Genomic DNA, 23,662 nt, shown 5'->3' with positions numbered 1-23,662 from the left:
TTCTGTTTTATTTTCTTATTTGATAATGTTTCTATTTTTCATTTTAGTTACTGCGATTGTTGTTACTAATGTATTTTGACAGTTTTCTCATAATTCCCTTCGTGACAATATTAAGATAGTTTTTCGGTAAGTAAAGATCTCACCAGGGAAGTAATTCAGGTGTCTCAGCGATTTCCGGTCGAGACTATGTTCATTCGATAGAGCATAAAAAACTAGCGATAGGGTTTGTCGGCTTTGGATAGAAAACTTTCGGGTCACGAGAAAATTGAATTCAAAACCCGTTTTGTTGCAAAAAATGCAAAGTTTCCACAAATTTTTTTCGAACTTTATTCATTTTCCAGGGTTTTCAGACCTGAAAAAATCATTGGAAATATTTAAAATGCTATAAAATATCTGCATTTACAAATTTAATTGATTTTTCTGATTTTAATTGGAATCATCATCAATTTACTCTTGTTTTGAGATTCCTCGTGATTCGCAGACATTTTATAGCGTTTTAAATATTTCCAATGATTTTTTCAGGTCTGAAAACCTTCGAAAATGAATCAAAGTTCGAAAAAAATTTGGGCATTTTTTGCAACAAAACGGGTTTTGACCTCAATTTTCTCGTGACCCGAAAGTTTTCTATCTAAAGCCGACAAACCCTATCGCTAGTTTTTTATGCTCTATCGAATGAACATAGTCTCGACCGGAAATCGCTGAGACACCTGAATTACTTCCCTTGTCAGTTGTACTGGGCTTTTCCAGCCTTTACACCTGTTTTCAGTCATGACTCATGAACCGATGCTACCGACTTCAGATTTGAACCATAAGCTTTTGTGGATTGAAGAATCATACTTTCGAAAGCAAGGCCATTCAAGGTCACTCCGTTATTTGACCCTTCAATGACATTTGCATGTCTTTTCCTGAAAGTGCAAACTTTTCAGATTGGTTGGTAGTTGTTACATGTTCATAACTCATACCGTTGCAAAGATAGCCGAATTTTGCAAAAAAATTGATTAACTGATCGGTATGGAAACGGTCATATCTTTTTGCCATAATTAGTTATGAACATTTAACAACTACCAACCAATCTGAAAAGTTTGCACTTTCAGAAAATGGAAACGGCATGTAAATGTTATTTAGAGGTCGAATAACGAAGTGAGCTTGAATGGCATTGAGCTATGATTGAGCTTCGAAAGTATGATTCGGTCCGCCATGCTTATGGTTCAAATCTGGGTTCGGAAGCATCAACCCTTCATGAGTTATGACTGCAAGCAGCGTACAGGATAAAAAAGCCTAGTATGATTTTTAGCATTATTTTTCAGTTTTCTGATTTCTTTCAGTTTTGTTTTTTCTATTAATCTTTTTGCTATTTTGCTCTTTTTTCATTTCTCATATTATTTCTTAATTTAGTAAGATGATCCTGACCAAGTTGAAAAAACATTGCGAGGAATAGTTTTAATGTCCTTACAGAGTGAAAATTTGAAAGAAATTCATTTATTATTGCCTCCATTTTTGAATTTGTGCATGTATGTGACAGTTGTGTCTTTTTATTAAAGACTGTCATTGTTGGTTAGTTCATTAAACAACGAGACAAAAGAGTCGAGGTATAAATGAATAAATCGGTTAATCAAGTTATAAGATCTCAAAAATGAATATGAAGAATCTGGCTCCACCAGCAACCACAACTACAATCAATGGACGGGAGAGACTAGAAGCCAGTGTCATAGAAGCCTTGTTGCCTCAACTTGATTCAATTTCAAATGAAAAGCTTATTGAAATTTTTAAAAAGTTAACCGCTCAGCCTGAACAAATGAACTACTTGATGAGGTTCTTTAAGAACAAGAAAACTCAGTGATCATCTTTGATGTTTGTTTCAACTAAAATATTATAAATGTTAGTTGAGATAATTTTTGTTTAAAAAAGTTATCTCAATAAACTTTTGGAATTAAAGTCGGTAATTCAATTGAAATTGATTCAAAACTCAGTCCATGAATCACTGATATTGGACATTTGACTGATATTGTGAGCTAAATAAGTCGAGATTATGCTCGTGAAGCCTTATCTACTAGTAATAAGGGAATCCAACTGATTACCTAGAATTGGTCTACACGAGATTCCACAAAGTCGGTAGCGTTTCTGCTAAACGGAGATTGGTTTGCTACATGTAGCATTCACTAGCAGTTCTGCAATGGCGCTACCCGGTGAATATTTCATATGATGCGATTCTTGTAATTATTTTATTTTCCTGTTATTTAACCTTTCTTGCCACTCTGCTGAATATAATATTTAAATTTTATCCTAATATGCTTTTAAGTATGTTTTTAAATATATTTTCTAACAAAAAAGTTATTTTTTGTTTCAAAAATTTTCTTCAATACAAACAAGTGTTAGATCAAAAGTGAACTGGAACAATGCCGGACAGAAATATTAGAAATAGTTAAGGCCATTGGTCGAGCTAATGCTGAAGCTATTTCACGGGAAGATGAAGAAGACATTGTTGATGAGTTGATTAAGCAACAAGACGAAAGAGTCAAGGTAAATAAATCTTCTGTGAAACAATAATTTCTGAACTAATTTAACAATTATTGTCCTTCCACAGTCCAGAGCAGAATTATTAGCATTAGAAGAAATCCATCGTTTAAAGTTATTGGATCTCAAAAGGAAATTGGAAGAATCAGCTCGCACGAAGAATCTTGAACCAAGTACTGAAGATTTGGACCAGATGAAGTTACATACAAATGGTACTAAACTGAGTGCTCATACCAAGAAGAAAGGTACAAAAAATGTTGAAGTGCAAACTGAAGCTAGCAATATTGAATCTGCTCAAGCCAAGACTCGGAGTGATTAACCTTATAAACTATCGAAACCTAAATAAATCTTCTGTAAAACAATAATTTCTGAACAAATTTAACAATTATTTTCCATCTGCAGTCCAGAGCAGAATTAGTATTATTGGAAGCAATCCATCGGTTAAAGTTATTGGATCTCAAAAAGCAATTGGAAAAGAAGAAAATTTTACTTAAGCGAAGACGAAAAAATTTTCGCATGGGAAGTTCAAAACCAAAAGTTAAAATCAACAAAGAATATCAAGAAAAGCTGAATGAATGGAAATTATTGCAGTGTTTTACAAAAAGAAAAAATCAACGCAAAAAATATTAAGATATTACATGTATTAGATATTAATAATAACTCGCACGAAGAATCTTGAATCAACTACTAATAAAGATTTGAACCAGATGAAGCTCTGAACGAAAGGTACTAAAATGAATGCTCATACAAAAGACAGGTCAAAAAATGTTGAACTGTGAACTAAACAATATTGAATCTCAGATCAAAATAGTGATCTAATTTGGTGACTCACTCACTGCACAAATCCAACAAACGAAAATTTTTAATTAGTTAACTAATATTCTTTTAAATATGTTTTTAAATTTATTTGGGAATAAAAAGGCAAGTTTATGTTTAAAATTTTTTCTTTATTATATAAAAGTGTTTATTATTACTTATTAGTTAAGAAGTGCAATTAATGGTTATCAAAAAGATATCTCGAAGATCCAAAGTGAACTGGAGCAATACCGGACGGAACTCAATGGAATAGTTAAAACCATTGGTCGAGCCCATGATGAAGCTATTTCACACGAAGATGAAGAAGACATTGTTGATGAGTTGATTAAACAACGAGACAAAAAGGTAAGGGTAAATAAATCTTCACTGAAATAATGATCTTTGAACTAATTTAACAATTATTTTCCATCCACAGTTCAGAGCAGAATTATTATTATTAGAAGAAATCCATCGATTAAAGTTATTGGATCTCAAAAAGCAATTGGTAAAGGAGAAAACACCTAAACGACGACGGGAAATTTTTAGCATGATAAGTACGAAACCAAAAGTTAAAATCAACAAAGAATATCAAAAAAAGCTGAATGAATGGAAATTATTGCAAAGTGTTTTAGAAAAAGAGAAAAATCAACTCAAAAAGCAATTGGAAGAATCAGATCGCACGAAGAATCTTGAACCAAGTACTGAAGATTTGGACCAGATGAAGTTCCGTACAAAAGGTACTAAAGTGAATGCTCATACCAAGAAGAAAGGTACAAAAAATGTTGAAGTGCAAACTGAAGCTAACAATATTGAATCTGGAATTGCATGGAATATTGATTTTGTATTTGTGTTTATTATTAATTATTAGTTAAAAGCCAAAATTCACGATTACCAAATAGAGATTGCAAAGATCAATAGTGAATTGGACAATGCTGGACGGAATTCGATGAATAGTTAAAACCATTGGTCAAGCCCATGGTGAAGCTATTCTGGATACAGATGAAGAAGAAGACATTGTTGGTTGTTGCTACAATGTGAAAAGACCAGATTGTTACATGCATGCACAACTTGACACAAATAGGCCAAAACGGATGCAAATTAAGTTCTTTCAAATTTAGAGTCTGTAGAGACATGAAAACTAAATCCATTTGTGAGATTCAAAATTTTGTCTGATGAACAGTTTTCGAGTAAACCGAATTGGAAGTTGAAACTTCGATCGCCTCATGTTCAGCTATGGCGGCAGATTTTCTCATGAAACTCATCTTAACGACGCTACTTTTGATGATCAACCAGAAAACGGTCTTATTATGAGAAATAACATTTTGTTTTTCTTCAAAACAGATGATGTTCGATTTTTGGTTAAATCGATCGTTTTCTGTAAACGTTAGAGTTAGCGGATTGAAACTTATTATTAGCCCATAAAAATTGTTGTTCCACATAATTGATTGGATAATTTTTACAATTTATCAACATTTCTCTTGATTTTGGCCATTGGCCCAAAAACTTTGAGTGTCAATATTTCGGGAGTATGATCATCTATGATCATCATTCTTTGACCAAACATTAGATTTCATTATGGGCTATAACATTATATGACTAAGAACTAAATAAAATCTGAGTTTATTCATTTAATTTTGATGATTCTTCATAACATAAGATTTGTTTTAATACCCATTTACCTTTATAAAGCAAGCACAAAATCTGGTAACATAAGTAATCAATGTTTTCAATAACTTTTTTTGTAGGACATTGAATGCTTTAACATTCCATCAAATTATAGCCCGTAATAAAATCTAGTGATCAGGAAATTATTTTAGGTTCCACAATTCTTGAAATATTGAGACTCAAAGTTTTAAGGCCAATGGCCAAAATCAAGAGAACCGTCGTTAAATTGAACAAAGTTTGAGTTTACTGATGTACTTCAACAACTTTTTTCAACAAATCATAAGTTTCAGTTACCTAATTTTTACGTTCACTGAACGAGGTCAGTTTTAATCGAAAATCGATTTGATCTGTTATACAGAAAAAGAGAGCTTTATTCCTTGTAATAAGTCCATTTTCGAGTTGCTCATCAAAAGCTACATCAGGCAAATGCGTTTCATTCAAAAATCTGTTTCCACAATCGCGTAAAAGCCATTCGAAGTTTGAAGTTTGACCTCGATTTTCTCGAGAACTGTTGATTGGAGAGACTTTTTCATAGCATTAATGGACTCAGTTTTTGCTCGTGCAAACACACCATAACTTAACTCTCAACTCTAAAGTCAAAGTTTCTGTCAATGATCTTTTAAACATTTCATTTATGTAAAAGTTTGCAAAACAGACTATTTAACTAACACATCATAAGATTTGGGTTTTAACATTCATTTACCTTTATAAATGAAGCACAAAATCTGGTAACATAAGTAGAAAATGCTATAACTTCTTCCATATGATCTTAAATGATTTAAAATTCAACGATATTTTAGCCCATAATCAAATCTAATGTTTGGTCGAAGAATGGCGGTTTTAGGTGATGCCATTCTCGAAATACCGAGATTCAAAGTTTTTAGGTTAATGGCCGAAAACAAGAGAGCTGTTGATAAATTGAAAAAAGTATTAAAGTCATGATGTGATCCAACTGTTTTTGTGGACTAATAATAAGTTTCAGTTCGCTAAAACTCATGGTCACAGAAAACGATCGATTTAACTGAAAATTGAACTTGATTTGTTTTACAGAAGAAGAAAATGTTATTTCTCATAATAAGACCATTTTCTGGATGTTCATCGAAAGTGATATCATGAAAATGAGTTTCATAAGAAAATCTGCTTCAATAACTGTACAAAAAGCGATCGAAGTTTCAGTCTTCAACTTGAATTTCTCGAAAACTGTTCATCAAAGAAATTTTTAAATTTCACGAATGGAAGCAGTTTTCATGTCCCTACAAACCAAAGATGTCTAAATTTGACCGAAATTCATTTTTTCCCGTTTTTGACCATTCATGTCAATTTGTTCTTAAATGTGACAATTACGTCTTTTTATTAAAAACTGACGTTGATGAGTTGATTAAACAACGAGACAAAATGATCAAGGTAAGTAAATCTTCTGTGAAACATCAATTTCCGAACTAATTTAACAATTATTTTCCTTCCCCAGTCCACAGCAGAATTAGCATCATTGGAAACAATCCATCGTTTAAAGTTATTGGATCTCAAATGGTTATTGGAAATCGCTTGAACGACGCCGAGAATTATCTTGAACCAAGTACTAATGAAGATTTGAACCAGCTGAAGTTATAATAGAATACATACAAATGCCACTAAAATTAAGGCTCATACCAAGAAAAAAAGGTGCAAAAAATATTGAAGTGCAAACTGAAGCTAACCATATTGAATCTACAACTCAATGGTATATTTTTGACTTTATTGTGCCACTGGATTCACCTAATAATATTAATATTTACCTAATAAGTGATAATGATTTCTGGTAATTTACAAAGCTTTGGTAAGATTAAAGCTTGAAAGCGTTGATTTCAGCGTTACTTTCAATGTAAATTGTTCATTTCACTCTCATTTTCACAGGACAATGTCTTTTTGTTTTCAATCTGATTACCTTCGATGATTCTTCTTTACTAAATGTTTTTGGGTAACACTGGTGGTGGATTAAATTTGGCTCCACCAGCAACCACAACTACAATCAATGGCCGGAAGAGACGAGAAACCAGTGTTATTGAATCATTTTTGCCTTAACTGGATGCAATTTCGAATGAAAAGCTAATTGAAATTTTTGCAAAGTTAACCTGAATCCATTTGAAATGTTTATATTTTCGTGAAGAAAAAAACTTTGAAATCGATCTTCAAAATGAAAAAAGTTAGTTGAGATGGTTTTTGTTTAAAACAGTAATTTCAATAAACTTTTGGAACGAAGTTAAATGAGTAAATAATACAATTAAGTTACAGTTGATTTGAAGCTAAATTGAAGCTAATTTTTATTTAGAGCTGTAAAACATTCACAAGTTTTCGTTTGCTCAAATAATTAGTGTGGTCAACCGACACTATACCAATTTATCATACTATTGATTTCAATTTTGTCAAGCAAGTGCGAATACTGTTCAATCGAGTCAAATTAACTTTACAAAGGCGAGGTTAATGTTAATTAGGTGCAATAATTCTGTTATGGGCTAAATAAATATTGGAAAATAAACCGAAGATTCGGTTACACCAAGATAGAGGTTAGTGGAATAAGTCTAAATACGTCATATTTTGATGCGATTCTTGTAATTGTTTCCTTTTCCTGATATTTAACCTTTTTTCTTCTTTTCTACCACCATTTGATTTAATCCTATGAATCTAATGTTTAAAATTTTAACTATACTCTTATGTTTTTAAACATGTTAGGTTTTTTCTCTAATAAAATGGTTAGTTTTTGTTCGAAAAATTTTTATTCAATACAAACAAGTGTTTGTGCTTTTATCATTTATTGGTTAAGAAGTAAAATTAATGATTATCAAAAAGATATCTCGAAGATTCAAAGTGAACTGGAGCAATACCGGACGGAACTCAATGGAATAGTTAAAGCCATTGGTCGAGCTCATGCTGAAGCTATTCTGGACGAAGATGAAGAAGACATTGTTGATGAGTTGATTAAACAACAAGACAAAAGAGTCAAGGTAAGTAAATATTCTGTGAAATAATAATTTCTGAACTAATTTAACAATAATTTTACTTCCACAGTTCAGAGCAGAATTATTATTATTAGAAGAAACCCATCGATCCAAGTTATTGGATCTTAAAAAGCAATTGGGAGAATTATCTCGTATGAAGAATCTTGAACCAAGTATTGAAGATTTGGACCAGATGAAGTTACATACAAATGGTACTAAACTGAGTGCTCATACCAAGAATATTGAAGTGCAAACTGAAGCTAACCAAATTGAATCTGCCACTCAAACCCATACTCGACGTGATCAACCTAATAAACTATCGAAACCAAAACTCAATCGACCAGCTTCATCACCAAAAGAGTCTACACATTTCAAACAATACACGTATATGCAGCTTGAAAATTTACTTACTTTGCATGTCATGGAAAAAGTACTCGAGTTGATGGAAGTCGAACCTATTGAGATGGTGAAAAACACCAAAGACATAGGAATAAATACTTCACAAGTTGAACCGGTACATGAAATGAGTGAAACATTTTACTTGCAGTTGCCTTCAGATAAAAGACCTGCACCCAAACAAAAACTTAACTCTAATTTAACATATGTTTGTGGTAAAGTAACTCATGACCAATCTGTTATTGACGAAGAAAAACTTCAAGACAATGAACCTGTTTCATTAGTTTTAACAGACGCATCTTCCTCATCACCTTTATCTTCATCTCAACAATCTTTGCCATCTCTTTCATCTTCAAAATGTTCAACACCAAATTCATCCAATCGAACCTTTACCCAGCATAATCCACGAATTACCAAGCACCAGTTGTCTATCTCTTTCGATGATTTAAGGCCATCTATCGAAGAAGGTATGAGTCATATATTGAACGCTCCACTCTCATCGGTATGTCGGAATCGATCGATTAGCAATTCATTTGATCTCTCAAGTGTTACTAATCTATTGACAACTGGGATTGAAAGATCCAACACATTGAGTAAACCTCATCAACAGCCTTCCAGATACATCCAATCTACTCCCAAAGCTAAAAATTATCGCGAAAGTATTATCTGAGTAGTAATTTCTCAAATTTACTATTATTATGCTGAATAATTATTTTTTAAGAAACTTTATGTTTAATTTAAATGACTTAGTACTTCTTCGTAACAAAACTTGTGAACAAATAAATTTGAATTTAAGTTATTTTTTAAATACTTGAACCAATAGCGCTTTCAAATACATTTCTTTTCAATGCTAAGTGATGGCACCACTTGTTCGTCGGCTAAAATTTTCAGAGCCCAAATTTTGAAATTTTTGATAAAATTCATCGCATGAACTCTCGTTAAGTTTGAGATTTCCAAAAAATTTTCATCAATAATCTGTAAATTTATAAGTTAACCCTTAAATTATCCTTTGAATTTGAAGTGATCATTATATCATTATGAAGCTTGTCAGGTTTGTATCTTTTTGTTCCTGTGTTTTGTTTATATGCATTCAATTGAATTGAAGTGAATAACAGTTTTTGCTTTTGTCTTTCAGATTTTTAATGAAACTTTCTAATGAGACATTAACGGTAGAATTAAAAAATGGAACCGTTGTGACTGGTACTGTTACTGGTGTTGATGTCGCCATGAATACACACATGAAATCTGTTAAAGTAGTTCCACCTAAAGGTATGACTATCATTTCTTTGCATTCTAAAATTTTACTAAATATCGAATTTATTTTATTTCTTTGTAAAGGTTCTGATCCAGTGAAATTGGAAGCATTGTCGATCAGAGGAAATAACATCAGATATTTTCTATTACCTGATGCGTTACCTTTGGAGACGCTATTAGTGGATGATACTCCAAAAACTAAAGCCAAAAAGAGAGAAGCCGCTGCACGAGGTAGAGGACGAGGTCGAGGAAGAGGTCGTGGTGGTGGTGGACGTGGTAGAGGAGCACCAGGAGGTGGTGGAAGCGGAGGAGGCAGTGGCGGTGGTGGTGGCGGTGGCGGTGCACCACCAAGAAAACGTTAATTCAGATATTCGGTACTGTTCTATACACTTTACCCATTTTCGCGATACAATCATCTTGTTTTATATACAGCGCTGATGCTCTTGCCATTTTGTAATCTATTGCCTCAAAAGGTCCGTGCTATTAAAAGTGATCAGAATTTGATGCTTTAATGCATATAAAATCATTTCAACATCTTGTTTAAATTATGTGTTTCCAAATCAAGTGAACTTCTCAATAAACTCTGGACTTAAAATGGAAACCGTTCTTTTTTTATTGATTTTTGACTAATTTATTTGTACTCTTCTGATTATTTTTTATGTTATTTCATGGATTTGATAACTATTCATCGATTTCATTTAATTATGAAAATCTTTTAAATCTTGGAGCCTAATTTATAAGTTATTTGCTGACTGTTATCGACTTGTTGTTGAATTACTGTATCAGCGACTGTTAGATCTTTTTACATAATATAGATGTCGTTTAAGTCGCTTGTGTCGGTTTGTTTTGTAGACTTGTTTTGCTTTGAGCTTCATTTAATGTGTTTTGAAATGTCTACGTTTGATTGTCAGTTGACAAAACGTCTCTGTCTGTATTATTGTGATGTCTCTTCACTCCGATGTTGACCATTCTCAAGCCAATAGTATTAGAAAAGCTGTCAACAACAATGAATGTCCAGTTAAAGAGAAACATGTACGAAGAATAATCATCGAGTCATTCCGAGAAAAAGGATCACAATTTTTCTGGAACCTTGTTCTTAAATTACCACTTCAAGAGAATCCTATTGTGTGTTGGAAATTTTGTCATGTTGTTCATAAACTTCTCCGTGAAGGACATCCTAAAGCCATCATTGATGCATACCCAAATCGACGAATAATTAGTGATCTTGGTCGATTCTGGGGATCACTGAAAGATGGTTATGGCAAGCTTATACAGAATTACTGTGCCCTACTTGTGTCAAAAATGGATTTTCATGTTCGGAATATTAGATTTCCGGGAAGTCTACTGGTCACCGATGAAGAGCTTGATGAAATCAGTGAAAGAGACGTAAATGTTTTGTATGTATCAGATAAATGTTTGACAAAAGTAACCTTTGTTTTCCCTTTGACTTTCATTAATCTCTTTACCTCTCATTTTTTACAGTTTTCAACTTTCATGTGAGATGTTTGATTATTTAGATGAAATACTAAACCTTCAATCAGCAGGTGATTTGGTCATTCATTACCTTTTCCATAACAAGTTATTTTCTAGGTGTTAACATTTTTCCTCCTCTTTTATGTTCAAGTTTTTGGATCTTTGGACATGTCTAGAGCCAATTCGATGACAAGTGCTGGCCAATGTCGATTAGCTCCACTGATTCCCTGTATACAGGACTCAAGTCAACTCTATGATTACTCAGTGAAAGTCTTATTCAAATTACATGGAGGTTGGTTCATTTGTCTATTTTTGGCTACTACTTTTTTCCTAATTAATCCACTACTCACCAACAACTCAAATATTCATATGCTGTTAGTGTAATGGTAAGAGCAAGACTAATGCTCTTTCAATGAGATAGAGGATGAAAAGTTGATTGGTACAATGTAATAGACTATAACTTTAACTCTCTGCATCAGTAAACATCATAAAATTTCTGACAGATTGACATTCTCATTCACATTAATCTATTTTTACACATAAACTTTTTTCCCTCTCATTCCTAACCATTACACTGGTTAACAAAAAAGTTGATTGTATTGTGTAATGAATTGGATTGTTGGTGAGTTTTAGAAAATTGGAAAAGATAATTCCTTTGAATTAACCTTCAAATATTTCATTTGTACAAAATAATCTTTTCAATTGAAAAAATTGAACTTCACAATGAATCTCTACTTTCATTTTATAGTATTTTAACTATCCTTCATCCTTAAATCGCTATTAGTCACACTTTAACTCATTTTATTTCTCTTAATTTACCTCATTAATTCAGCATTACCACCCGGAACACTTGATGGTCACAGAGATAGATTCCTAACTCAATTTAAATTGTAATTATCTTGGAATTAACTCCTTTTTCTTTCATATTAACCGTTATTCTTATCAAAATAATTTCAACCTTCTCTTCATTAACACTTTTTTTCAATAGATTGAAACAATTCTATCTCAACTCCAGCAATCTACAGTATTTCAGATATCTTATTCAAATACCATTATTACCAGATGTAAGTAGACATTATGTAATTTAACTAATTGCAATTAATTTTAAATCTGTTTTAAAACAGCTTTTTACATTAACATGTAAACGAAGCCTTTTAATTAAGAGACAACATTCCAATTAGTCGCCGTTCTTTCAAGCAAACAGAAAAAAAGGAAATTCAAAAATGTATATTTTTTAGCGTAGTAAAGGTGAACGTTTTTGTGATGAATACTTTTGTTGAAGATTATCTGAAGATCATTGAGCGTTAACGCTTATTTAATTAGTAAACTACTCATTTGAGATGTTTTCATCTGTAACTTCATCTCATGCTGTTTGACTTTAAACTTATTTCGGTGTTTTAACTAATCAAGATTGAACTAAATTATATAACTTGATCCCTCGTTAGTCAAAATAAGGTAAACAAAACATAGACAGTGAAACAGCTCTTGAATAACCAATTTTGTCTGCCTTGAAAGGTTAAAAGATTATCAAACTTGCAGTAATCTTAATCAGCATTTTCAGGTTACAGACAATAATCTGATTCCTTTTTTTTACAATCTAATTGTTTAAATTCATTCTACAGAATCCACCAAATTTCCTGTTAGCTTCTGATTTAAAAAGTCATGTTACACCTGTTGTCATCCTTCCTCAACAATCCGACTCTCCTGATGGATCTGAAGCAACAGATACTCTCATTGATTTATCCTTTCCAAATAATCAGGTTTGTATTTAAAAATTTCAAACTCAAATCGGTTTCTAATGATTCTTACCTAATTTTTATCTTATAGAATGAACAAGAGAAGAGTGACGAAAATTCATCAGTTTGGTCATTTAAATCGGAACCAGTCAATGGATCTGCTTCTCATGAAGCATTAGAAGTCAAGTAATTGTTTTTTAAAATAATTTTATCATTTTTTTTCTTCTAATCAAGTCGTAATGATATTGATTATTATTCCGTTATACTTTTATTACATCTAAATTATACCTTTTTTGCATTTCAGAGATAACTTAATCATCAAATTGAAACGCCGTATAGATGAGCTTGAAATGGAGATTCAACAAATCCGTATTGAGGTTAGTTTACCTCGTTAAATGTCAATTAATTTTATGATTAATCATCAATTTTTTTTTTCATTTTTCTTTATTTGTATATCTCAGGATGGGCGTGTTATTGATAGTTTTCGGCGTAAATTAACTGAAGCTGAATGTAATGCAGTTGAATCAGATAGAGCATTAAAAGCCATAGCTATGGATAAAGATAATTTGATGAAAGAAAATGAAGAATTGAAACAAGAAATTACCAAATTAAAGATAGGAACTGATAATCAACAAGAGAATACCAAAGCCAACGAGAAATTAGCAAAAGTTCTTGATATTTATAAAAAATTGAGAGATGAACATATTGAACTATTAAGAGCGGTAGGTTTGAGAAGTGAAAATGGTTTCTTTAAGATCCATCATAAATGTTTCTTTTTTTTGGTTTTTCTTCATTTTTTAGAAAGCTGAAGTTGACAAAAACTGTATCAGTGCGAAATCAGCATTGGAACGCGAACTTAAAGCCAAAGAGGTAACATCAAAATGAACAATTATCTCCTTGAGTGAATGTCATTTTATTCAGAGTCACGTTTTACTGACATGTTTTTTTTGGTGCTATCAATATTTTTTCAGAGTCTGGAAGAGCAATTAAAGGGATTGAAACACAAAGTTGAAGAAAATAACATCAAAAATGAAACTGTGGAAAAAGCTGAAGCCATTGAAGCTTACAATAAAAAGTTGCTCACCGAAATAGCTTTACTTCAAAAGGAGAAACTTCAAACTGAAGGTGAACTGAGTGATGTTCAGAAGCATCTTCTCATGGTTAAAGCTGATATCGAGGATCAGTCAAGAATCTGGGAAGCCAAATTTAATGAGCTTAAATGGCATCTTTTAGGTATCTATAAAAAAATTACAGCTATAACTTTGTCTCGGTTATCCGTCGTTTATCTGTTTCTTAGTAATCTTTCTACTTTAATTGCTACTAAGAAACAAGTAGAAACGAGTATTCCAACACAGATTTATTGAAATTGAGGCAAATTTCTCTCTGACCTTTCTCTCTTGTGTATAATTAAATAATTAATTTCATTTTTACCTTTTCGTTATAGATCTTATGCTTCAAGAGACTCACAATTCAACATCTAAACTAAATGATGATATAGATACTGGAAACTGTCCCGTTACAATATTTTCAACACCTGGTATGCTAAATGAAGTTTAATCCATCTGCGAATCTAATTTCCAAACAGTCATCTAAAAGATCTGAAATTTGAAACATTCACTACAAATCAAACCATTTAAAACCATTTAAGTCAAGCTCAAACTTTTGACTTGAAAAGAAGTCATCAAATATGACCAGAAATAGTTGTATGTTATCAAGCATGAAACATCTATAAAGTGAGATTATTAACGCCTGGATCATAACGTGAAAAAATAGCTTCATCTATTCATTGAATGAAATTGTTTGCAATTTTTTTCCTCCTCTTATGTGTAGATCAGGTTAGAACAAGATCAAAATGTCAAGTTTAAGATTGTTTTTAGATGATTGACTGTGAAATGATAGATTCCATGCCTTGGATTGATAATAATACTTTTTTCTGTATATTTTTTATTTATTTTGTTTTTCTCATCCCACAGAAAATTTCTTCAATCAATGTGATAGTCTGAAAGATTGGCTGGAAAAACTATCTTCAGCTTCACAAAATGTTACCAGTTTACTCGTCAATTTAGATGACATCAGCAAATTTATCATTAATTATTATTCGTCTCTATCTCATACTTTCCATTGTGGTCGAGTCATCTACCAAACATTACCTAACTTTGATCTGGCTCAAGGTAAAGATTAGAATTATCTTCTTTAATCGGAAGTTTGTTTGCTTTAATTATTAATCTGATTTCTGTTCACTTACAGAACTTATGAATCACTGTAAAAATCTGGTTAACTCTTCTCTCCAACTGAATCAAAAAATGAGGAATCGTGTTGACATCAAAAATCAATTAGAAGCCACAAGTTCCTGTGTCAACGAAATTATCGCCTTGCGATCTAAGATTATGCCACAATTGAATCTTAATCAAAATCAGAATCTAGAACAATTGCTTACCCAAGAATTGACTGATATGGACAAGGCAATTGAAGAAGCAGTTAATAAATTAGAGGTAAATTTCATTGATTGGATGCAAAAATGCAAATCTAACTCATTTATTTTCCTAAATTCAACAGCAAATGATGGCTATATCAAAGAAACAGGATACAGGAGTTACATTAGAAGTCAATGAAAATATTCTCGATTCTTGTACTGGATTGATGCAGGTACATTGATTACCAATTTAATCATCTATTTTATTGTATTTTATGTATTTCATCAAATATATGTATATTTTTATCACTACCAGGCCATCGTTCGTCTAGTGAAAAACTCAAAGGAGTTGCAAAAAGAGATTATAGTACAAGGAAAAGTATGTATTGAATCATTTTAAATTATTTTTCCTTATTATTCAAATTTGATTTAACTCTTTTTTCAGGGATCTGCTTCGCCTTCTGAATTTTATCAAAGAAATCATCGTTGGACTGAAGGCCTGATTTCGGCTTCCAAAGTGGTTGCTCTTGCAGCAAAACTTCTAGTGTAAGTTGGCTCAGCGATAAATAATGAGATTTAAATTACATGAAAATCTTTCTTTGTCTATTTTAGTGAATCAGCTGACAAAGTAATCGCTGGAAAAGCTAAATTTGAGGAATTAGTGGTTGCTTCAAATGAAATTGCTGCAGCTACAGCTCAACTTGTAGTTGCTTCCAGGGTTAAAGCTGATTCTAAAAGTGTAAAGATGTCCAAACTGGCTCAATCATCCAAAGAAGTAAGAGAAGCTACTGGAAATGTCGTCGCAATAGCCAAAAGTTGTGCCGAGAAAACGGAGGATGTAGATACAATGGATTTCTCGAAACTTACCTTACATCAAGCTAAGAAAATGGAAATGGAAAGTCAGGTTCGCCTTTTGGAACTTGAAAGTGAACTCACACGAGAAAGAATGAGACTTGCTGGATTACGAAAAAGACATTACCATTTAGCTAGTTAAATCGACGATAAATGCTGCCCGAATATTCTTAATATACATCATTTTTATTGATCGAAATACATTTCGTAAAATTCACAATCATTTCACTCTATCATCACCATAAAGACCACGCATCATGCTACTTCGTATTTCATATAGAAACCCGTTTAAAGCTATTAATCGAATCACTTTTTTTACATTATTTAAATTGCTTGATATACATATTTATGCAAATTTTGAATACTTGTCAAGTGGGCATTAGTTTTAATCTTTTGTTCACAATTTATAGATTACCTTTTTTCAATTTTAATGTTTATGACCTTTAATCATTAAAGGTTCTTTAATCATGAGATACATCTATTCAAAGGATTAATTTGAAAAATAATACTTTGATTGTTACCTTGTATTACGAGATCAGCCTTCATTTATTTCATTAACTTATTACATGCTGTGTATTGATTGTTGGTTTTGACTGGACGATAATTTATTGAATAGCATAAATGAATAATTAACTGACGCATGTTAGAGTATTAAGATAAAAGAGTAACTCTTTTTGATTTTTATTTACAAAAATACAACTTACTTTTAAGATTTTTTGTTATCACTTATTATTTGGTGAATCCACTGGCACAGTAAGGTTAAAAAATATACCATTGAGTTGCAGATTTAATATGGTTAGCTTCAGTTCGCAGTTCACAATTTTTTGCAGCTTTGTGCTTGATATGAGCTTTAGTACGGGACTTCATATGAGTGCTTGACTGGAGATTCTTTGTGCCAGATAATTCTTTATATTTTTTAAGTCGATTTATTTCTTTATGAAGAATACTTTCTAATAATTGGCACTCATTAATCTTTTTTTTATATTCTTTGGCCATTTTAACTTTTGGTTTTGGACTTTCCATACTAAAAATTTCCCGCCGTCCAAGGGATTTCTCCTTTACCAATTCGCTTTTTATCTTACAAATTTCTTGTTGGCTATTCATGATCCATGTTTTTAACTATTAAATGAGAAAAACACAAACACTTGTTTATAATGGAGATGAATTTTTGGTGTCCTGTAAACTCGCCACATTTAAACTTTAAAACAAACAGAGAGTCAAACCCTTTTACAACTTTAAAGAAATCTCGCCACTAATTGTTACAGCTATGGCAAGTAAATTATCAATTTTGATTAAGAAATTCGTGTACAAAGATCAAGCTCAAACTGAATAAATTCAATTCAATATCATTTTGATAGCTTTTGTACCGAGAATCGTTATTTAATTGAACACATAGCTTTTTGTTGAATTTTTTGGCTGCCTAGCTTGCAACAGAAGTATGCTGTAGGATATTTCTTTCAATGAATCGATAGAAGCACGATAATGTCTCTTTTCGAATTAATACAAAAAGCTACCAAAACGATATGAAATTGAATTTATTCAGTTTGAGCTTGATCTTTGTACACGAATTTCTTAATCAAAATTGATAATTTACTTGCCATAGCTGTAACAATTAGTGGCGAGATTTCTTTAAAGTTGTAAAAAGGTTTGACTCTCTGTTTGTTTTAAAGTTTAAATGTGGCGAGTTTACAGGGAACCGAATTTTTGAAACAAAAACTTACCCTTTTATTAGAGAAAAAATTTAACACATTTAAAAACATATTAGTATATTAAAATTTTAAATATTAAAATATAAATAAAAATTAAATTAGAATATTAGATATTATCAGCAGAGTTACAAGAAAAGACGAAAATAAAGGTTAAATAACAGGAAAAGGAATCAATTACAAGAATCGCATCAAAATATGAAATTGTAAGTAACCATGTATTTACCCTGTACGCATGTACTTGTGGTATAAAATCAGAGCTGAATTAGATCAGAAACCTTATTGAAAAAAGCTACCGACTTGGTGTGATCCTTAAATCTATTAGGTATCCCGTTAGATTCCCTTTTTTAGATAAGGCTTCAAAAGCATAATCACGACTCATTTTACTCACAATATCAGTCAAATGTCCAAGGTCAGTGACTTTTGGACTGAATTTTGAATCGGTATTAATTGCATTTCAGACTTTTTCCACTAACATTTATCTTTTGTTGCATGTGATTTTTCGTTTATTGTCCAATATTTATTTATTTCATTTCAGAATTATCTTTAACTAAACATTAAACTTGCCTTAAAGTGATCGTAATTTGACTCGAGTGAACGACAATCGTAATTGTTTGACAAAATTGAATTCAATTATATGATAAATTGTATTATTTATTTATTTTTATTCCAAAAGTTTATTGAGATGACTGTTGTAGACAAAAATTATCTCAACTAACATTTGCTATTTTGAAGCTAGATTTCAAAGTTTTTTTTACAAAAATATAAATGTTTCAAATAGAGTCAGATATTAATTCCCAATCCATTGAACCTTTTGAGTGTTGATCATATGTAATGCTGACTAATGCAATTCAAAACATCAAAGATGATCATTGAGTTTCCTTGTTCTTAAAGAACCTCATCAAGTAGTTCATTTGGTCAGGCTGAGCGGTTAACTTTTTAAAGATTTCAATAAGCTTTTCATTTGAAATTGAATCAAGTTGAGGCAACAAGGCTTCAATGACACTGGCTTCTCGTCTCTTCCGTCCATTGATTGTAGTTGTGGTTGCTGGTGGTGCCAAATTGAATCCACCACCACCAGTGTTACCCAAAAACATGGAGTAAAGAAGAATCATCAAAGGTAATCCGATAAAACCAATGGCTAAAGATATCATAAAGCCAACAATCAATGCTTCGATGCCACCATTGAATGGAGCAAAAGTGGTTCCATATGTACCATAACCAGAACTGAACCATTGACGAGGATCACGATCATAATTATAATAAGGATAAGGTACATTGCTGGCCGTTAAATTGGCAGCGGCTGGTTTAACTCCATCAGCATTAACCCGACAATTAGTAAAATTACATTGAAAGTAACTCTTATATTAACGAGTTCAAGATTTCAAGTTCCGTTTGAGTGGCGTAAATCAGTACTTGGTTCAAGATTCTTCGTGCGAGCTGATTCTCTCAATTTCTTTTTGAGATCCATTAACTTTAAACGATGGATTGTTTTCAATAATACTAATTCTGCTCTGGGCTGAGGAAGGAAAATAATTGTTAAATTAGTTCGGAAATTGATGTTTCACAAGATTTACTTACCTTGACTATTTTGTCTCGTTGTTCAATCAACTCATCAACGGCAGTTTTTACATTTGTAATAAAAAGACGTAATTATCACATTTAAGAACAAATTGACATGAATGGTCAAAAACGGGAAAAATGAACTTCGGTCAAATTTAGACATCTTTGGTTTGTAGGGACATAAAAACTACTTCCATTCGTGAGATTTAAAAATTTCTTTGATGAACAGTTTTCGAGCCAATCAAGTTGAAAACTGAAACTTAGATTACTTTCTGTAAAGTTATGGAAGCAGATTTTCTCATGAAACTCATCTTAACGATGTTACTTTTGATGAACATCCAGAAAATGGTCTTATTATGAGAAATAACATTTTCTTCTTCTGTAAAACAAATCAAGTTCAATTTTCAGTTAAACCGATCGTTGTCTGTGGCCATGAGTTTTAGCAAGCTGAAACTTATTATTGATCTCCAAAAACTGTTGGGTCACATCATGACTTAAACACTTTTTGTAATTCATCAACAGCTCTCTTGTTTATGGCCATTAACCTAAAAACTTTGAATCTCGATATTTCGAGAATGGCATCACCTAAAACCACCATTCTTTGACCAAACATTAGATTTTATTATGTGCTTAATAAAATAAATTTCAAGATTATATGAAAAACGTTATAGTTATAGCTATAGTAAAACAGTTATAGCTTCTCCGATAAACAGATCTATCGACAATTTAACAAGAAAAGTAGTCATTTTTGCAAGTGATGCGGATCATCAAAATGAACAAAATTGTTTAGCTGTAGTACCTGTTAACAAACAGGATAATTTATTAGGAGTTTTCAACTCGAATGAAAATTATAATTCCCAAAATGATTTAGTTTTTTCAAATATCTGCACAAATCAAATGACTCAAACAGAAAGTTTTGAGCGTTAAATTTTCAGCAATCAGAAACTTTAGACTTGTTTGAGGTAAGGTTAATATCATCTGTATTCTTGCACTATTCACAATGGAAATTGTAATTATGTTGACAAAAAGTCTGAAGATAAAGTTAATGTGCACTCATGTGCAAAGTGTTTTATTTATTATTATTATTTATTTTCGAAACTTGCGAGGCTAAAGTTGCTCATCGAACAGGTTTCGCGCAACACATTAAATATCAATACAGCGTGTGTGCTAATAAAATGCAGAAAGGTATTAATAAGTTTGCTAAACAAACTTTCAAAAATGAAAAGTGATTTACTTGTATTGTTAACTTTGTATTTGAAAAACTTGCGAACAAAATTGCCAATGAAACATCTTTTAACATTATTCTGTAGAATTATCACCAAAAGAAAATCGCAGCAACATTGCGTTCAAATTTTTGGTATTTAGATGTTACACTTGATTCATTATTTTCATGTTGTGTAGTGTATGGCTTGGAACATTAGAAGGCAAATTGCAACAGAAAGACTATAATTGAGATTGTAACTTGAGAAATAAAAATGATAAACGGAATACGAAAAAATTGAAAATTCAAAGGAACGGTTAGGGATTCATCATTTGGCGATTCATCTTTATCCATACAAGATGCTGATGTAGATGCATCAGTGCTCCAAGCGTGTAAACTACTGCTACTAAGCTTGTCTGTTAAAATTCCTCCAGTTTCAAATAAAGTAGTAGTATAGAAACATACGCTTCTGGCTCAGAAACCGGAAACGGAAATAGGGGAAAAACTCGTGCGCCCCCTCAGTCACTGACCCCCCTGACAAACACCGTCTTTCAACGGCTATTTTATCCCCTGAGGCACTTCCGCTTGAACACCGTCTTTCAACGACACCGTCTGACATTTCCGGTTGAATACCATCTTTTAACGTCTGTATTTGACCTTGAATTCTTGTTTACGATTCACACCATCTTTCAACGACATTTTCATACCCTAAGGCTTGTCACAACATCATCTTTTAATGTCTATTTTCGACATGAATTTTGACTGAAAGAAGGGAAACGAACGTTTCCCTTCTTGAAGGCATCAATATATCATCTTTCATTGTCTATGAAGCTTTAGCATAAATACCTCAGGCAATTCAAATTTCTTGTCAAAATGTATGAAATCCTTTATCTAGCAACATTAATAATTGCTCTACTAATTATTTTATTGTTTAAAGAATTTTTCATGATAAATTATGCAAATAGTTAATGTCGTTTCACTTTGGGACCTTGGGAAAAAAGTTCGTTTATTAAAAAGACTGAAGAAGTTTAATGCCGATGTCATTAAAGATGGAAGTAACTGTTTATTGTTATTTGAATCTGGAAAGATAATTGCTACCGGTTTCAAATCTTTCTATGAATCTAAACGGTTCGTTAATTCAACTTATCCAAGTGCAAAGTTCATTAAAATCATTAATATGACTGCAGTTGCAACCATCCGTGACAAAATTGATTTATCTGTCTTAAGCTATGAGCCTGAAATTTATCCTGCCCATCTTTGGAAGAAAAACAAGCTCTGTGTTGTTTATTATGCCTCAGGTAAGTTGATAATTACCGGAGGTAGATCACATAGAGATCTTCATCAAGCATACAAAGAATTCAGAGAGGTGACAAGTATAAAAAGAGATGAGCAAAAGCAAATTGATCATTGAATTTTATTATTTCACAATGTCAACATTAAACTGGCATTCATTGAAAGCTATTAAAATTAACGACCTCCGATTAACCATTTCATGGGCAACGGATGGTAACAACAAAGTTTGCTGTGGTCGAGCTGACTTGCGTTTATTTGTGAATGACTATCCAACGAGTTATGGAGTGAACTTCAAACGTTGGGAACTGATTCAACTCGGTACTTTTATCCAAGAGGTCTTGAAAGGCAACGCTCCATCCCAGAAGGTTGTTGATGAATTGACCATTGAATCAACAACTGGAGGAATCATGCTCCTCAAACGTAAGCATCGTCTATGCGTACAAAACAAGGATTTACCCTTACTCGAGATGTATCTTTGCGGCGTAATCTTCATTCTTAGTTTACTAAGACCTGAAGAATTCGTTGCATGTATGGTTGGAGGTCGAGGCATCGAAGATGCTTTCATCTTTTCAACTTTAGTCAAAAGTGAAATCAGAAGTATTGATGAACCATTCAAAGAAGAAGAAATAATTACCGGGAACAAACTTCCTGTGGAAAGTGTTAAATTTTTGAAAACAAATTGCGTCAAGATTTTTGACCTCTATATGAACAATTTCGGTGAAATGATTGTACCCGGTGGTCCTTGTACACGAAACGATTTCATGTTACGGATCAACGGAGAATTTTTGAAAAATTTGCGCTCTCTCTATGCAGATTATCCTCCGCTCCTTCGATCTCTCACTCTTTTGATGAAGAGTATCGTAGAGTATAAATAGAGACGCAACTGATCTTCAAACACAATCATGGATTACATTTGCTGTTATTTCGATACTCAAGGCTTCTACCATAATAACAAATTTTACCCTCGTGAAATTGCTGTACTAAGTGAAGCAGGTGCAACTGTCTTCAGTGTTGATCATGGCTTGAAGTTGGAGCAACTATCAGCTAGTGATCAGAGACAAGCAACATACCTGACAAATCATCATCACGGTTTGCCATTTCAAGTAAAGACGGGAACCGAATTGAACAAAATTGATGGACTTATCAGTACGTTCTATGATATGAACATTGATGATGACCACTTCCTTATCGCTTGCAGATCAAAAGAGGCAGAGGAAATTCTCAAGTCCCTTGGAATTCCCAGACTAAATATTGGAAAGCTTGGTGCAACCTGGAGTAATATGCTGCCAAGGTTGGAACCATGTGCGCTTCATAAAAAGATCGGGAAATGCAGCCTTAATGCGGTGATTGGAATGAAAAAATGGGTTGAGAAAGGCCCAGCTTATCAAATACAGCAACGAGGACAGGATGTTTGTGGTAATATGCCTGGAAACGCAGGATAAAGCAAATTTACCGAAAATTGTAATCAAATAATGAAAATTGTAATCAAATAATAATATTGTATTCAAATAATAATATTGTAATAAATTATATAAGTATGACTTATTTAATTTGAAAACTAAAAAATGTCTTATAAAATTTATTTACGTCATCCTTTTACTATGCTCATTGCGGGTCCAACAGGAAGTGGAAAAACTGAATTTGTTAGAAAACTGATTGTTAAAAGAGAACTGATTTGTGATCCGATACCAGAAAGAATAATTTATTTTTATAGCGAATACCAAGAAATTTTCGATTCCTTGCAGCAAGTTGAATTCATCAAAGGTTTACCTGATGAAATTAAGCTCGATAAAAGACCAACTTGGATTATAATCGATGATTTAATG

General features: G+C 32.3%; 5 protein-coding genes across 5 annotated transcripts; 4 read left to right on the top strand and 1 right to left on the bottom strand.

Annotated features, from left to right (window-relative positions):
* The first annotated feature begins 7,580 nt into the window (after positions 1-7,580).
* On the top strand, positions 7,581-9,161 carry LOC149093620 (uncharacterized). The gene is made up of 2 exons (XM_089269741.1): positions 7,581-7,955; positions 8,020-9,161. Exons 1-2 carry the CDS (start codon positions 7,665-7,667, stop codon positions 9,013-9,015), a joined length of 1,287 nt encoding a protein of 428 aa, XP_089125867.1. The 5' UTR covers positions 7,581-7,664; the 3' UTR covers positions 9,016-9,161.
* Positions 9,162-9,234: 73 nt separating this feature from the next.
* Positions 9,235-10,200, top strand: LOC107365085 (uncharacterized). Its single transcript, XM_015932549.3, has 3 exons — positions 9,235-9,396; positions 9,481-9,614; positions 9,684-10,200. Exons 1-3 carry the CDS (start codon positions 9,383-9,385, stop codon positions 9,959-9,961), a joined length of 426 nt encoding a protein of 141 aa, XP_015788035.1. The 5' UTR covers positions 9,235-9,382; the 3' UTR covers positions 9,962-10,200.
* Positions 10,201-10,486: 286 nt separating this feature from the next.
* Hip1 (Huntingtin interacting protein 1) lies at positions 10,487-16,600 on the top strand. The gene is made up of 18 exons (XM_015932804.3): positions 10,487-10,996; positions 11,082-11,143; positions 11,224-11,364; positions 11,905-11,962; positions 12,061-12,136; positions 12,695-12,832; positions 12,900-12,994; positions 13,113-13,185; positions 13,270-13,530; positions 13,610-13,678; positions 13,780-14,041; positions 14,253-14,345; positions 14,782-14,979; positions 15,056-15,300; positions 15,365-15,454; positions 15,538-15,600; positions 15,667-15,767; positions 15,834-16,600. The coding sequence occupies exons 1-18, from the start codon at positions 10,542-10,544 to the stop codon at positions 16,213-16,215; spliced, it is 2,862 nt and encodes a 953-aa protein (XP_015788290.1). The 5' UTR covers positions 10,487-10,541; the 3' UTR covers positions 16,216-16,600.
* Positions 16,601-16,722: 122 nt separating this feature from the next.
* On the bottom strand, positions 16,723-17,971 carry LOC149093619 (uncharacterized). The gene is made up of 2 exons (XM_089269742.1): positions 17,795-17,971; positions 16,723-17,192 (listed from the first exon to the last, which is right to left on the bottom strand). The coding sequence occupies exons 1-2, from the start codon at positions 17,831-17,833 to the stop codon at positions 16,833-16,835; spliced, it is 399 nt and encodes a 132-aa protein (XP_089125868.1). The 5' UTR covers positions 17,834-17,971; the 3' UTR covers positions 16,723-16,832.
* A 3,527-nt stretch (positions 17,972-21,498) lies between these two features.
* On the top strand, positions 21,499-21,954 carry LOC107370546 (TATA-box-binding protein 2-like). Its single transcript, XM_015938527.1, has one exon. The coding sequence runs from the start codon at positions 21,499-21,501 to the stop codon at positions 21,952-21,954; it is 456 nt and encodes a 151-aa protein (XP_015794013.1).
* Positions 21,955-23,662: the final 1,708 nt, after the last annotated feature.

The sequence above is a fragment of the Tetranychus urticae genome, chromosome 3, assembly GCF_039701765.1.
Source record: "Tetranychus urticae isolate SD_2017Ah chromosome 3, NJAU_TeUrti_SD_1.0, whole genome shotgun sequence".
NCBI lineage: Eukaryota > Metazoa > Arthropoda > Arachnida > Trombidiformes > Tetranychidae > Tetranychus > Tetranychus urticae.
This window is presented reverse-complemented; position numbering and strand designations above follow the sequence as displayed.

Coding starts and splice junctions, on each gene's coding strand:
- LOC107370546 (XM_015938527.1), top strand. CDS start 21,499: ATGCAAATAGTTAATGTCGTTTCACTTTGGGACCTTGGGAAAAAAGTT.
- LOC149093619 (XM_089269742.1), bottom strand. CDS start 17,833: ATGTTTTTAAATGTGTTAAATTTTTTCTCTAATAAAAGG. Junction 17,193..17,794: donor ATTTTTTCTCTAATAAAAGG/GTAAGTTTTTGT, acceptor CTCATTTAATAG/TTAAAAACATGGATCATGAA.
- LOC107365085 (XM_015932549.3), top strand. Junction 9,615..9,683: donor TAAAGTAGTTCCACCTAAAG/GTATGACTATCA, acceptor TTCTTTGTAAAG/GTTCTGATCCAGTGAAATTG.
- Hip1 (XM_015932804.3), top strand. CDS start 10,542: ATGTCTCTTCACTCCGATGTTGACCATTCTCAAGCCAATAGTATTAGA. Junction 11,963..12,060: donor TTCCTAACTCAATTTAAATT/GTAATTATCTTG, acceptor TTTTTTCAATAG/ATTGAAACAATTCTATCTCA. Junction 15,455..15,537: donor CTTGTACTGGATTGATGCAG/GTACATTGATTA, acceptor TATCACTACCAG/GCCATCGTTCGTCTAGTGAA.
- LOC149093620 (XM_089269741.1), top strand. CDS start 7,665: ATGTTTTTAAACATGTTAGGTTTTTTCTCTAATAAAATGGTTAGTTTT. Junction 7,956..8,019: donor AACAAGACAAAAGAGTCAAG/GTAAGTAAATAT, acceptor TTACTTCCACAG/TTCAGAGCAGAATTATTATT.